Raw genomic sequence first — 14,281 nt, 5'->3', positions numbered from 1 at the left:
ATTTGTGTTTCAATGGAAACACAAATGACCAGACACCAGTAGATGTAAATCCTCTTCAAGAAAATTTCGGTAGCAGAGCAAATGATTTAAATTTAATTTTCTTTCCTCACATTTTCCAGAAGGACATAAAAGTGTGTATGATGTCATTCAACCAAGCAGGAATTCTATCCACGTATGACTCACTCAGGTCATGGTCCAATACCTCTGGATGCCAAGATTCTAGTGAAGAACATGGGGAAATCCACTCCCCTCTCATTTAGAGAACTGTGCTGCTACACAGCTGTCAATACCATAGCTCTTGTTTGCTTTTAGGAAGACTTTCTGATAGTAAAAGCTGATTTCTTCACAGCTTCCAAAAAGACAAAAGCGTTACTGAGACACAATCATCGCAGAGTATGTGTGGCTGGAGAAAACGGCTTTGTTGTCGGTGGTAGATTTTTTGTTCTGAACAACATAAAATATTTTTAGAAGTGCTTTAATACATAAGATTTGCTAACATACTTAAAATTTAAGTGGATCAGTTAATTTTCAAGTTACATATATAAGTTTTGTCTTCTTGAAATTGTGGCATATTTTGTATTGTTGAAATATTACTATATTGTCTTCTTGAAATGGTGGTACTCCTAAGCATTTCACAGGTGTCTCTCCTAAGTGTTTGAGTGATAGTAGCAAAACTACCCAATTCTCAACAACAATGAAGGGTTTGTATCCTACAAAGTAGTATTTGATTATTATTGTCACTTAACAGTAACTGTGTCCAGGACCAGCCCAAATTATGAAATCTTTGTAAAGGGAATGTGGGGACTACTGTTACAGTAGTCACTCACCGTGACTAGCAGTCACTGCTTCATTTACAAAAGAGAAAAAATGTTAGTCTTTACCTTTTCTTAGCCAAAAAGACTGTCGTATTGCACTTGGAAAACATAGCTGCTGGTTAGCTCTGTAGTGACTTAAGTTTAAGCCCCCTATGTTTATTTTTTAAGAAACTGTTTAGCTGAGACACTGTAATCCAAGTTTGTGTCTAGCAAATAGTTACTAATGAGCTATGAACCCTTGATAAACAGAAGGTATGATGGAAATGTCAATAGATTTTCCCTCTAACAGCATAATTACTTCTGTAATTATTGCAGTATATCCATTTGGAGCCGACATGACTGTATTTTATAATGCAAACTATGTTTTTATGTTATATATAGTGTTTAAATCTGTTGTTTGTTTGTTCTGTATGTATCTTATTTAAATAAAAGGAAAAACAAAACAACAACAAAAAACAGCCTGATACGCTAGGGAGCCTTAGCTCAGCTCAAGTCCAAAATCTTCCAGTGGGCTAGTATTTATTTTTAGGCTACTCACTGTTTTCCAGTATTAAATTTTCCAGTATCTTCCAGTCCAACATTCATAGGTAGCTTTTATTTCAGCCTTAAACTATTAAAAAAAAAAAAAAAGCCCTAAGCATTGCCCACAGCCATAGCTGATATCATGAGATCACATTTCCTAGAATGTAAAGACAGAAAAAAAAAATCCAGTATATAAAAAATGATCCCTTGTTTATTTTTTTGTTTGTTTTTTATCGCTAGCAGATGAAGTACACAGATACTGTATCTACTATGATACAACAACTGAGCCTAGATGGATAGTGATCAGTTAGTACTGAATTTACTAATCTCCAGTTGAATAATGGAATGGATTAAATGAAAACTTGTCTATAATAAGGGCAGAGGAACACTTTTGCACTCCAGAATATTAAGAACCAGGCTTCTGCTGTTAGGGAGTGGGAAATTCTAAGCCCTATCCCTAAAACATCTCTCATCTGCTTCTTATGGTACAGCTCAGGCAGCAACACCAGACAGTTTCAAAGGGTACCACAGCTTAGTATCCACAAAAAAAGGTATTATGGCAGGTATCCTCACACAAGGCCTCTCTTTGCTATGCTACCTATGAGGAGTTTTACGTGCTTGAGTCTGGATAAAGCTTTGTTAGAGCACACAGTAACTTTATTTACACTGTAATCACTGAGCAAATAAACCATATTTATTCATAAGTCAGGTAGTTTGATCTAGGCAGCTAAATATAAATGACTATAGGAGCAAAACATTACTGACTGTATTTCTTCTGTGCCCTTGGGTTTGCCTTTTTCAGAGTCACAGAATGGTTGAGATTGGAAGGGACCTCTGGAGGTCATCTGGTCCAATCCCCCTCCTCAAGCAGGGCCAACTCAAGCATGTCCAAATGATTTTTTTTTTCATTCTTAGGAATACTAAGATGTAATTATTATTATATTTGTCTGTTATTTTACTTATGCAGTTATATATAGCTTTTTATTCTTTGATATATAAGCTTCAGTCAGAAGGGAATATGCTGTTACCTAAAAATGAACAGCAGAGTTTGTTTCTCTGGCATTCTGTCAACATCCTACAAAAGAGTATTTTTGAAATCATTACTTACATTGAGCAAAGTACAATCTTCTGAAGCGTCAAACATTTCCTTCTCTAATTCTATGGCTAATTCTTATTAATGAAAGATATCTCTTCTGAACCAACACTTGCATTACTAGTTCTCAAGCCCACCCATGCACAGGTAATATAAGAACATCTTGCTAATCTTTTCTGTCCTTCAATCTTGTACGGCCATTTAGAATTTAAGAGGATAAACTAGTGCTGTGGATGAACTCTGCAACCCACAATTTAGCAAAACTAACTGGTATGGTCTTAACTTGTGAGGAAATTCGTTTTTGTTGTGGAGTAAGAGCTCCTAGAAATTAGAAAGGTTAAATTTGGGTCTCAGTTCATACTTCTTTCTAAACTGAAAACAATTTAGGGTAAACATAAAAGCTGGAAAGCATGTATGAAGAAAAGAAAGGAAGGGCACAAAATTTGTAAAAGACCAGCTGCAATAGTAGCTAAACAAAACTGGGGCAGTGCTGAATGAAAGAGCAAGCTCTGGGTTTTTAGAGATATAATGATAATCCTACCTGAAATAGATTCATGACGGAATAGGAAATCCTACCTGAAATAGATTCATGAGGCTGCACATGAAGAAGCAGAAGTGTGTCATATACCTTTCATTTGCTAATGTGAATTCCAAACAACATACTTAAAAGCTCAGTCATTCTTTACATGTTAAGACTTGATTTTAGCCTTCCAGGATTCTGTTTCTCCTGATACATTGACAGTGTCTCTAAGTCTCCTAAAGAAATGTATATTAGAAATTAGAATTAGAAATTCCTGAATTTGTCACTGTAGTAAACAAGAAAAATGGTTTCCACTGTTGCAGTTTTAAATTACAATGTTAAATTCAAGTCTTAAAAGACTACAGATTTTTTGCTTTGTCTTAGGAAAGGAGTATTTTGAATCTATTTCTTCAACTTGTATATAACACCTGTAGCATGCTTTCAGTCCTTTTTTTGTCCAAGTGCTTTTCAGGTAGCATGATGTGCATTATACCTAATTTCACAGAAACATAGAAAGGTTTGGATTGGAAGGGGCCTTAAAGACCATCTAATTCCAACCCCCCTGCCATGGGCAAGGACAACTCCCACCAGACAAGGTTGCTCAAAGTCCCATCCAACTGAACACTTCCAGGGATGAGGCATCCACAACTTCTCTGGGCAACCTCTCCAATGACTCACTGCCCTCTGAGTAAATAATTTCCTAATATCTAATCTAAATTTAACTTACTTAGTTTAAAACTACTCCTTGTAGTTTGTCACTTCACTCCCTGACAAAGAGTCCCCTCCCCAGCTTTCCTGCAGTCCCTCTTTAGGTACTGGAAGGCCGCTGTAAGGTCTCCCCGGAGCCTTTTGTTCGGGCTGAACAAGCCCAACTACCTCAGCCTGTCTTCATAGGAGAGGTGCTCCAGCCCTCTGATCATCCTTGTGGCCTTCCTCTGGACTTGTTCTAATACTTCTGTGTCCTTCTTGTGCTGGGAGCTCCAGAGCCGAATGCAGCACTCCAGGTGGGGCCTCAGAACAGCAGAGCAGAGAGGGAGAATCACCTCCCTCACCCTCCTGGTCATGCTGCTTTTGATGCAGCCCAGGATACAGCTGGCTTTCTGGGCTGCAAGTGCACATTGCTGGTTCAATTTACAAATTGAGGAAGTCAAAACTCAGAATGGTTAAGCAAACTTTCCAGACTCTCAAGACAAAGATGTTCCCAAACACGAACAAACCAATACAGCCTGTGCCTCATTCCCTAAGCCATGTTTTTTCCAATTCACCTTAATTTTCAGCTTTGTGTAATGCAACACTGGTATTCATTCAATTACTTACTAATTTGAGGTTGAGTAACTAAGATACAAGCGCCTTCAAATCCTGCACATATTTTATAATTGCTGTCTTAATTCCTTTGGAGGGCTTGACTATACAATAAAAACACTGGTCAACTGATACACATAGATAATAAATACTGTTGCTTTTGTTATTAGTGTGTAGCAGCACTGAATGGAACCATCTCATAGTGTTCTCTTTGTCTTAAAATCTGTTTGCCTTATTTTCATTATGCAGTCAACACTTGCCTTAATTGTGATAGCGTACCATCAAGAGCTCAGTTCAAGAGCAGTTTTATTTCTTGTGTTATTACTGACACCCTAAAAAAAGATTCTAAAAAGGAAAAGAAATGTATATTTTTTAAGTTACAGAATTGCATGTACAAATCAGATGCTACAAATGGCTATTGCATTTGTCTCAAATATATGCTTGTATTCATGTACAATGCATACACTATATGTTCATCTGTAAAACCATGCACATCTGCTTATAAACCTTCAAGGTTCAATAACAAATATGCTTATATTTCTCTTCTTTAAAGTATTTTAATTTTATCTTTGTACATAATTTGCATTTTGGCATTCTGGATTTAGTATGACATGCAATAGCTCTTACTCAAAATATATTGTTCTGGGAAAAAAAGAATGCCTCAAATGACATTAGATATATTCTCCATCTGCTGACGTGTGTCTCAGCTCTTACAATGATTTTGTAATCATTTTGTAATCACAGTGATCTGTCACTGTGATTTCTTGTGTCTTTGAGAAATTTAATTTACTGCTACTGCTCATGGCTCCTTACTGGCTATTTTAATAATTAATACTTTGATAACACAGTTTTCTGTTGCTATCGTGGTGGAATGGCTATATATCGCTTTACTCTCTTAATTTGTCTCTCAATTTCTCACGATTGAGTTTATGTTATTTAACCCTGTACCAAGACCTAAATGGACCTAAAGTAGATGTGTATCTATGTTTTTTTATCTGTACCTAGGTCAGTTTTGGAATTTTAGTGAAAAGGTACTTAGAGGGCTGAACTTTATTTCTATGGAGCCAATGAAAGGGACCAAAACAGAAAGCAAATTAGCAACAGGTTTTTATTGTGTTTTACCTTCATTGCTGATCTGCATCTCCAGCAGGCATTTTTGGGTGGTGCATTGACAAAATATTAGCTTAAATATAAATACCTATAACTATAGTTCATTTATAAAATATAGCAATATTTAGTATATAAATATACGGTAGTGTATTTATGCTTATATATTTATTAACTGTAAGTAGATGGTAGCATCTGGATTGATACACTTTTGACAGCAAACCATCCTGAGATTCATACTTCATTGTTCAGCGGAAGTAATCCTTGAATATTCCATTCCAGTATAGTACTGGATAGTACTGTGAAATTTTTTAATCCATTAGAAATTATTGGATCTGTTTATTTATTTTGCATTCCTTCATTGATATGGGAATAATGTTGATATTTATCAACAAAAAATAATAATAAACAATAAATAATAAATAAGGCAAACTTTAAAAAAGGCTTTAAAATGACCATCTATTCTGTAATAGCCCATCACCTCAATTTCATACTGATTTTGGTTTTCTTATCTGTTTCCTATCTGTTTAAAGAATAAAAAAGTTTCACAACATGGTGAGTCCATGTTAAACAACATTTAACTCCACTATTACAGACCTGTAACCTGCACACAGTGACAGACTCAACTGTTACTAAAGGTCCCATGACTGCATGACCCTTTGAGCTAAATTTATCACAGATGTTTTTTCCATTCTTTGAGGTTAACTTTTATGATTTCACAGAACTCTTACAAAATGTCTTGTATTAACCAGTAGATGGTATTTGAAAGATAGATGCCAGAAAACATGAAGAACAGAATGCTTAGCGTGAAACCTTATTAACATTCCTTTTGCTGCTGTGGAGCACTTTATATGCAAATGAATGGCACAAGCCTCCAGGGCAGTTAGGATCTTTCTTGTTGATACACAGTGTAGTTTGTAATGCATTTTATTGCACTGTTATAAAGTGCAAAGGTTCCAGAAAGCTTTACACACTTTATGCACATTTTTATTTGATGAATGGTTTTGTATTTTAGTGCAGAACCTGTTCATCATGTTTTCCTTCTATTTGTCAAATCTGTATACCTTTTAGAAATAACATTTTTACTGCATTTTTTTTATTAATCAAGCTTTAGTCAAAAGTAATATGCTACAGCACTTGTAACATTGTACAAAAAATCGCTATTATGCTTGTAACCACTTGTTGAGCAATTACTCTCAGTTTAAAAAAAAATTATAAAAAGTTTTAGAGGAAATTCAAAATGCATAACTTGTATATTCACTACCCAGTTCTCTACATGTATATTTTACCTCTTTTAACACTAAAATTGTCAAATTAGACTTATATTTCCTAAAAGGAATTTGCTCTCAAAGCTTGTATGATAAGTTTTTGTCTAGAAATTATAAATGCAAGTTCAGTTGTTTGAAATGCATAACTGTTAATGTACGTATTAAAACACGCAAAAATCTCTTTCTGCAGCATGGGACAGAGGACGTCATGTTAGAGTTCTTTAGCTGAGGTATTTTGTCCTTCACCGGTTTATAACAATAGCTGTCTGTATGTGTGTTTGACTTTAACAGTCAACAAGGAATTTTATTTTTACTGAACTTCCCCACAGTGTTTTGAATTTCTTTCAAAGAGGGAATGCTTTCTGGTTTGTGAAGTTAAACAATAGTACTTATTCACAGTACCTAGTAGAGGCAAGGGTTAGGAGAAAAGGAAAAGGAAGAATTACATTTCTAGGTAAGACCTTAGTTAGCTTGGAACGTAAGATCTTTGTTCCTTTCTTTACTCCACAAAGAGTAATTTATCTAGGAAGTCTCTAAATGGAAATTCCCTATGAGGTCGCTAATGTTACTGTACCTTACATTCGTCTTTTCCTTTCATTCTTTGTCCATCAACATTGTTTTCATTGTTTTTTTTTTTTTCCTTTTTTTTTTTTTTTAAATATGATTGACCTTTAAACCTGTTGTTATCAGCCTGCAAGAAAGAGATAGAGACTCTTTTCAGCTGCCTTGGTTCCCATGTGACCTACAGGGAGAATAGATTCAAAATAGACTAGTTCCTCCCAGGGCAATACAAGGCAGAAGAGAAAAGCACTGTCATTTCCGAACAGCACAGTGCTAGAGTAAATTCAGTGTAAAAAGGGAAGGAGTTGCAGCGTGTTAGAATTCTTCCTCCAGAGCCTGGATTATTACAGGAAAAGCATTTGAAGGATTTTTTTTTTTTTTTTTTTTTAAAGAAGGTTTTGAAAGACACTTTGAAATGGAGTACTTTGAGCTTTATAAGGAAAACTGATGTTTGAGTGCTAGGAAGACTGGAGGAATTTTTTCAAAATGAGCATTGTTATGAAGCCAAGATCCCGATCTACCAGCTCCTTAAGGACTGCCGATGCAATGTGGTAACGTGTTTGGCTTTTTTCTTTCAAGTTTCCCTTCCTATAACGACACATAAACATGTCCCAAGAAAGTCACAGGGTTTAACTTTGATTTGATAGGTTTTGCATGGTTATTGAAGTTGTTTGGCTGTTTCACAATTAAAAGTAAGAAACAAAATTCTGTATTTTTTTTCCTGTACATTACGCTGTGTGTAGTATTTTTTAATGAGAGGCATTACGTAAGTTTTTTCCGTTTAGTAATCAGATTCAGTACTTGCACTTACAGATGCTTTCTAAAAATCTTCAGTAGATTTACTTCAGCAACAAGCTTATTATATACAGCTTGCAGTTCTGGAGGCTGGATGTTAAAACAGAGCTATAGTTTGCATGAGCTATTTTAGGATGCTTACATGTCGCTTTGTTGCATAAATAGACTGACTGTAGAGAAAAGTGTTCTGGGAGGAGACAGACTTCACAGTGGCATGAGTGAGACTGTGTTGTGTTACATTTGATGCATTTGCCCTGCACTCAGATGCTTGGAGGAGTAGAAACAGATTGTAAAAGTGATCTGTGTGTATGACTCTTGCTAATTTTTCAGTTAGTAGTTTTTAAAGCTCAGTGTTTATTTTTTTTCTTGGAGAAACTTCTGCTTTCTATAGCTTGTTAGAGACAAACAGGACAATTTTCTATTAGGTATAATAAATAAATAAATTCAAAGTTCTCTGTTAATATCTCCCACATTTTTTCTTCTACTTTTTTTTTTTTAATAAAAACACTGTCATTTATATAAATAAAATAATAAACTAATTGTTCGGGACTATATAACTGATATATAAAATGATGTACTTTAAAATATAGCCTTTGCTTAGAAATAAATGGCTGATGTGACTGTGGGATAGAATAGTAACTAATTTTTTTTGTGAGCAAATATATCAAGTTAACATAATTGAATATGAGCTAATATGTCCAGTTAGTAGGCTAACGTTCCATTAGCCTATTCAAATCTTTATGTTTCAAATAGTATTGAATTAAGTCATTCCAAGTCATGTCATTACTATCATTAAAGCAAGTAATTTTTTCCAGTTGTCCTTTAACTAAGAACATCTTATAGTAAAAGAAAACTAACTGCAGTACTCTAACTAAATAGTAGTCTCAGTTGATTTCAGAAGCTGGAAGAGTTCTGCTGAAATGACTGCAATAAACAGCGGCTCTTTATCTTTATTAAAATGCAGTAAAGTAATAATAAAAAGTTGGTGAATTATATATCACTGAAGTGTTACACTGCATGCTACTAAAACAATAACACCTGGAAGTGCTATAATAGATTATGTGTCTCCAAGGTAGTGAGCTAAAACATGCATGCCTTAATTATTATGTAAAGATATGCAAATGAAATGGTATCCTTCTGATTATTTCATCTTCCTGTCAATTTTATCTTTTTTGACAGCTTCCATTAGGTTGTGAAAAAGAAAAAAAAACCTGAGCTGATATATGCAGTCTGGTATGACCACCAATTATGGTTTAAAACAGCTACCTGTGTCCCTTTTTCTGCCAACGCTTTCAGTTAGTGCATTGATCTGGTGGATCAATGGAAGATTCCATTTTCTGCTAGCTGTGAGTTGAGAGTCATCTCCTACCGTGCAGTTTGGAAACATTACCTGAGCTCAGGATGTGGCTCACAGGGAGATCCTTGGGAGCTGTCTAGATGAGGCACATTCTGTTCTTTATGTGCAACTGAGCCAGGCCAGCCCTGCCCAAGTGGGAAACCAAGAGAAATGAGAGGACAGGGAACCCCCCACCACCAGCTCCTCCACACCTAAGCTCACCACTAGCTACAGCCCAACCACACCCCAGCCACCTCCAGCTGAGGAACCTATATAGTGGATCTGAGCATGCCTGATTTCCAAATTACCTCCATGAGGTGCCTTGGGGTTCTTAATTACCAGATTTCAGAGCCTGTGGGTTTGGCTCCATGGGTCAGTGCCATTCCCTCACATTTGGTGAGGCAGAATACCATCAGAACAATCTTGATGTAATATTAAACAATACCAAAATGCTTAACAATAAATAATGTGATAAAGTCAGCAGCACTGATGGATATTTGGGCTGGGAGGCAGGGAGAGATACAGCACATCATTTTCTTTATCTATTAACATTTCACAACAATCCTGCTCTGGGCCGGAGGAGGAGGGAAGAGCTGTAGTAAAGAGAAGATGGGAGATTGTAAAAAGAAACTAAAGTTGCAGCGAGCTTTTTGGTTCCCAGGAGCACAGGACAGTCATAAGGTTGTACTGAAGTATGAATATCCCTCCTGCAAGTGTTTGATAGAAATGGTCCCAGGATATTTGCGTGTGGCAATTTCTCATGAAGAACAGAATCCAGGCTCCCAACATGTATATGGTAAAATCATGTTATTTTCAGCAGCAGCATTACAAAGCATCCAAATGGTATCACCCACTCTTAGCGGGTACACCAGCCAGCTCAGAGGTGTCACAGGTGATCCCAGCTGGAGAGCTGTGCTGGTGTTTCCCCTTGCAAGTTAGCTCAGTTGGGGTTGGCTGCTGCTTAACGTGGTAGAAGGGTCTGTAGGCAAACCTGTTCCTGAAACACCTGGGAAAATTTCATCTGTTATTATAATGACAGAATTAAAAGCAGATGGTTGTTTTTATGCAAAATAATGAGGAAGGTGACTTATTTAAGAATTAATACCTATCAATTTAATGTAACTTAATTCTGCCACTGATTCATAACTTCAAGATGTGATTGTGAAGTGTGGTTGTGAATCAGAACATTTTTAGATAACAGTCTGGAATAGAAAAATGGTTGTACAGACTTTTCAGTAGCAGAAAATTAATTTGTCTTGCTGTTCCTGGGAAGAAATAACAAAGTAATAAGCAAATTTTCTTTAATGCAAAATGTTGATTGAGAGAGCAGTATACATACTAAAATAAGAATATGACTGTTTTCTTGACTATGTGCCACTGAAGAGGATAGCAGCAGTGGAATAAGAATGTTTTCCACAGAAATGCGCTTTCTGTTTTTTGTTTGTTTTCTTTTTGTTTTGTTCTTTTTGTTTTGTTTTTTAATGAATCAAAAGTTTGAATGTGTCAAATATATGATTTTGGAAGAACTGAAATACAGTTTTGAAAGCTTAAGAAAGGAACTAAGAGAAAGTCAAGCAAGTAGCCAGGGTTTTTGGACAACAGCAAAACTGTTGGAATATGTGCTGGAAAACATGCAGCTGAAAAGATATTAGAACTTCTTTATTTTTTCATGATAATTAGTCCGAAGATCTAATAAGTCTCAGCATTTTGCCACAATCCTTTCTGCAACATACCTGGTGAGTCTGGACTGGTAGCTATCTGTTTACTTTGTGGATTGGCCTTCTCCTGTCTTTATTTATTTTTTATAATATATGCCAATTCATGCTTTGCTGTTTTTTGGAACTTACGGTTGGATGATCTGCAAAGGGCACATACCAGTCTCCCTGCTGCCCTCAAAGCAGAGGCCTTCACTGATTCAATTTGTGTTATTCCGTAGAACAATATATCTGTTCTTATTTAATGCCAGAAGTGGGTAATACTGTTAGTGATATCAGGAAGTTTGGAAGACTGAAAATATCTGAAGGATGTTGTGAGGTATAACTTTCTCAGTCTGTAACATATTTGTGGGTAAGTGGGATAAAACTGATGTATTTGATGAACTTTTTCTGCTTTTACCCTTAACATGTAGATCACAATAGGAATTCTAAAAAAACTTTTATTGAATAGGGACAAGAAAACACTTGTGGCCTGACCTCAGTGGATAGTGTTGTTTCTGGGGCAGAAGAACTAGTGCAAAATGTTGGGATGAGATCCAGCTGTGGTGACCTGAGGTAGCCACAGTGACTTCCCAATCTAAACATTGCACAAAGTAGAACTCTGCTACGATCATACCCCAGTCTTTTGGAACCCAGTCATTTGACACGAGGAAGCAGTGGCTGTATCACACTGTTTAGAGACCGAGTAGCCCCAAGCAGTTTAAATACTTGTTAATCACTTGGTGCTAGCAAGCCTATTGCCAGTATGAAGGTGATAAAAATATATAATAAATGCCATTGTATGAGTTGTATAACTCTAGGTTATTGGCATCAGGCCTCTATTTGAAGTAACTGATGACTTTCAGACTAGGAATCCCAGTCCTGGGAAAATCAACAGCAAAAAATATTCCTGAAAGAATATTTGTCTACAGGGCAGAGAACAGTATATAAATGTAACTGTGAATTATATTGACAGTATGCACACCACTAGACTGCTGAAGAAATCAGGAGTTTGTATTCCTGGATTGAATAATTTATTTTTTTTTTCCTCTCCAGTGTTATGTTTGTTTGTGGGAGGTGGGTGCCTGTTATCATTGTTGTTGATATTACCTGTCTCCTGTTACCTTAGCTTATGAAACCACTCTTGAACAAAAGAGGGTTGGGAGCTCACGTAATTTTCAATTATGCATTTAGTAGCTGAAGAGGTTGAATACAGTCCATTTGGAAAGCTCAAAGCAAGCTACACAGTGTCCAAACTCATGGGGATGCTGAAGTACTAAATGTGGCATGCAGAATTAGGGGATTTGTAAAAGCTGAACAAAGCTTGCAAGCTAAAAATGACCTTTTCTGCATGAAGTTTGACTTTGGTGGAATTCATAGCTGAATTCATTTGGCAAAATAGGCCTTCATAAGCAGTGTGGATCCCAAATCACAAAGGCCCTAGAAATTTGTGGTGATATATGTGCTCTTCTTTATTCTCCCAGTGTCAGTGCTAATGAGGAACACTGCACAGCCAGTATTTTACTGTCTTCCAGATTGTGGAGTGTTAAAGTTATACTCTCAATACAATAGGAAGAAATACTATTTTTTCTAGTGAAAGTAGTCGTAGCCTAGTATTCTTTCTTCAGCAGTGGCGACAGAACATGAAGGCCTGTCCAATTTCTACCATTGTATTAGGGATGCTATTGGGTTCATCCTTGCCTGTTTCCTTGAGAGCCCATCTAAGGACCTGCTGCCCACAGATTTGTCTAACCTTTTTGAATTTGCTAGTACTGTCTTCCTCCACAGTCTTCTGACAACCGTACCAGCCAAGTCAGAAAGTACTTTTTTATTGTGCTTCCAGCAGGCATCCTACATCCTACTAGTTTCAAAAAGCGTCCCTTAGTTTTGTCATTATGGCATTTGATGAAGGATACTGCATTCACTTTATCCACCAACTGCATTATTTGTAAAGCTAAATCATAACTTTCTAGACTTTTTTCTGTCAAAACTGAAGGGTTATAGCCTTCTTAGACTTTCCTAATAAGGCTGCAGCTCCATTCGTTGGTCATTTTAGCTGCCAATCTTTATATTTCCTCAAACACCACTGTGTCCTTGGAACAGAGAGACCAGACTGGGACATTACGCAAGACATGTGCACGCCAAGGTTTTTATCCAGTGACAAAATTCTCTGTTTTTTTTCCTAAGTACCCTTTAAGACGATACCCAGTATAGTTACCTTTTTTCTGCCACTGCAAATTGACTCAGTGATCTTATAGAACCATTTCCCTGTTTGTTCTTGCCAATACAAACTTTAGGCATGGTCTCATCTCTGAATTTTTCTACAGCAGAAGCATTAGCCTTGCCAACATAAAATTCAATTACTTTAACATGAATGTGATAAGAACTGCTGTCTTGAAATAATATTATTATTTTTCAAACAAACAAAAAGTATTGTGAGACTTGCCAGACAGCAAATGGCAGTTTGACTCCAGCAAAGAAAGGGCGCTTCCTCAGAAATGCAGTCTTTCAAGCTACATCAATTTCTCCAGGAAAAAAAAAAAAAACACATACATAATGTTCTTATCTCACTGCATGCAAGCACATGATTTAGTTTTCTGCCATTCTTTTCAGTGTCCAAATAATCCACTCTCAATTTTCATGGAGACAAGGTCCCATCTTTACAGCACAGTTTGTTCTCACGCCTTTTCCCTGTGCACATATGTAGATTATCAGGTTATGGGTTCAAATTTCACCAGGTCATGAGGCCAATGGGGATGAGGCACTTTGGTTTCCATCCCTAGCATTGCACAAGGGAGAGTGTAGCAAGCTTCATGGGTAGCTCAACTTGGATGACCAAAGCTTATTTACAGCTCGTTCAACTGAGGACAAGAGGTAGCCCAAATGCTCAAATCTGGATCAATATTGAAGTGCCTAGATAGAAGTACAGTCCCTTTTATTCCCTTCCATTACACATGGTTGAACTAGTTGGCTGCATTTTTTTCCAAGATGAGGGACATATTTCTTCCAACGCAATTCCCTGAGAAGCACAATTTCATTGTAAGATGTAACAGACCAGATTCAGCTCAATGAAAGGTAGATGTCTGACGTGTCTATACCTGAACTTGTAACCTCACACTCTCAGTGGAGAGAAATATTTGCTCTCAGGGTATAGCATATCATCTATTTTAGATGCCTGCCTCAGAAGGAGATGTGCTTTTGATGCCACTAATTTTATCAATGAAACCTCCTCTGGATATAAGTAATACATATAAATGGAATCTAACTT

At 36.6% G+C, this 14,281-nt stretch overlaps 1 protein-coding gene across 5 annotated transcripts in view; it reads left to right on the top strand.

Moving 5' to 3' along the window:
- PDE4D (phosphodiesterase 4D) overlaps positions 1–14,281 on the top strand; it is a 305,421-nt gene that overhangs the window by 139,100 nt on the left and 152,040 nt on the right. The window contains exon 1 of one of the 5 annotated variants that reach the window (XM_080573436.1): positions 7,025–7,739. The exons of the other annotated variants lie outside the window; for them this stretch is intronic. Within the exon in view, the coding sequence (XP_080429562.1) occupies positions 7,675–7,739 (65 nt within the window). The 5' untranslated portion in view covers positions 7,025–7,674. Of the gene's footprint in view, positions 1–7,024; positions 7,740–14,281 lie in introns of those variants that run through there. 5 annotated transcript variants of the gene reach the window in all.

Source organism: Anser brachyrhynchus (genome assembly GCF_964034855.1).
Source record: "Anser brachyrhynchus genome assembly, chromosome: Z".
Classification (NCBI taxonomy): Eukaryota; Metazoa; Chordata; class Aves; order Anseriformes; family Anatidae; genus Anser; species Anser brachyrhynchus.
This window is presented reverse-complemented; position numbering and strand designations above follow the sequence as displayed.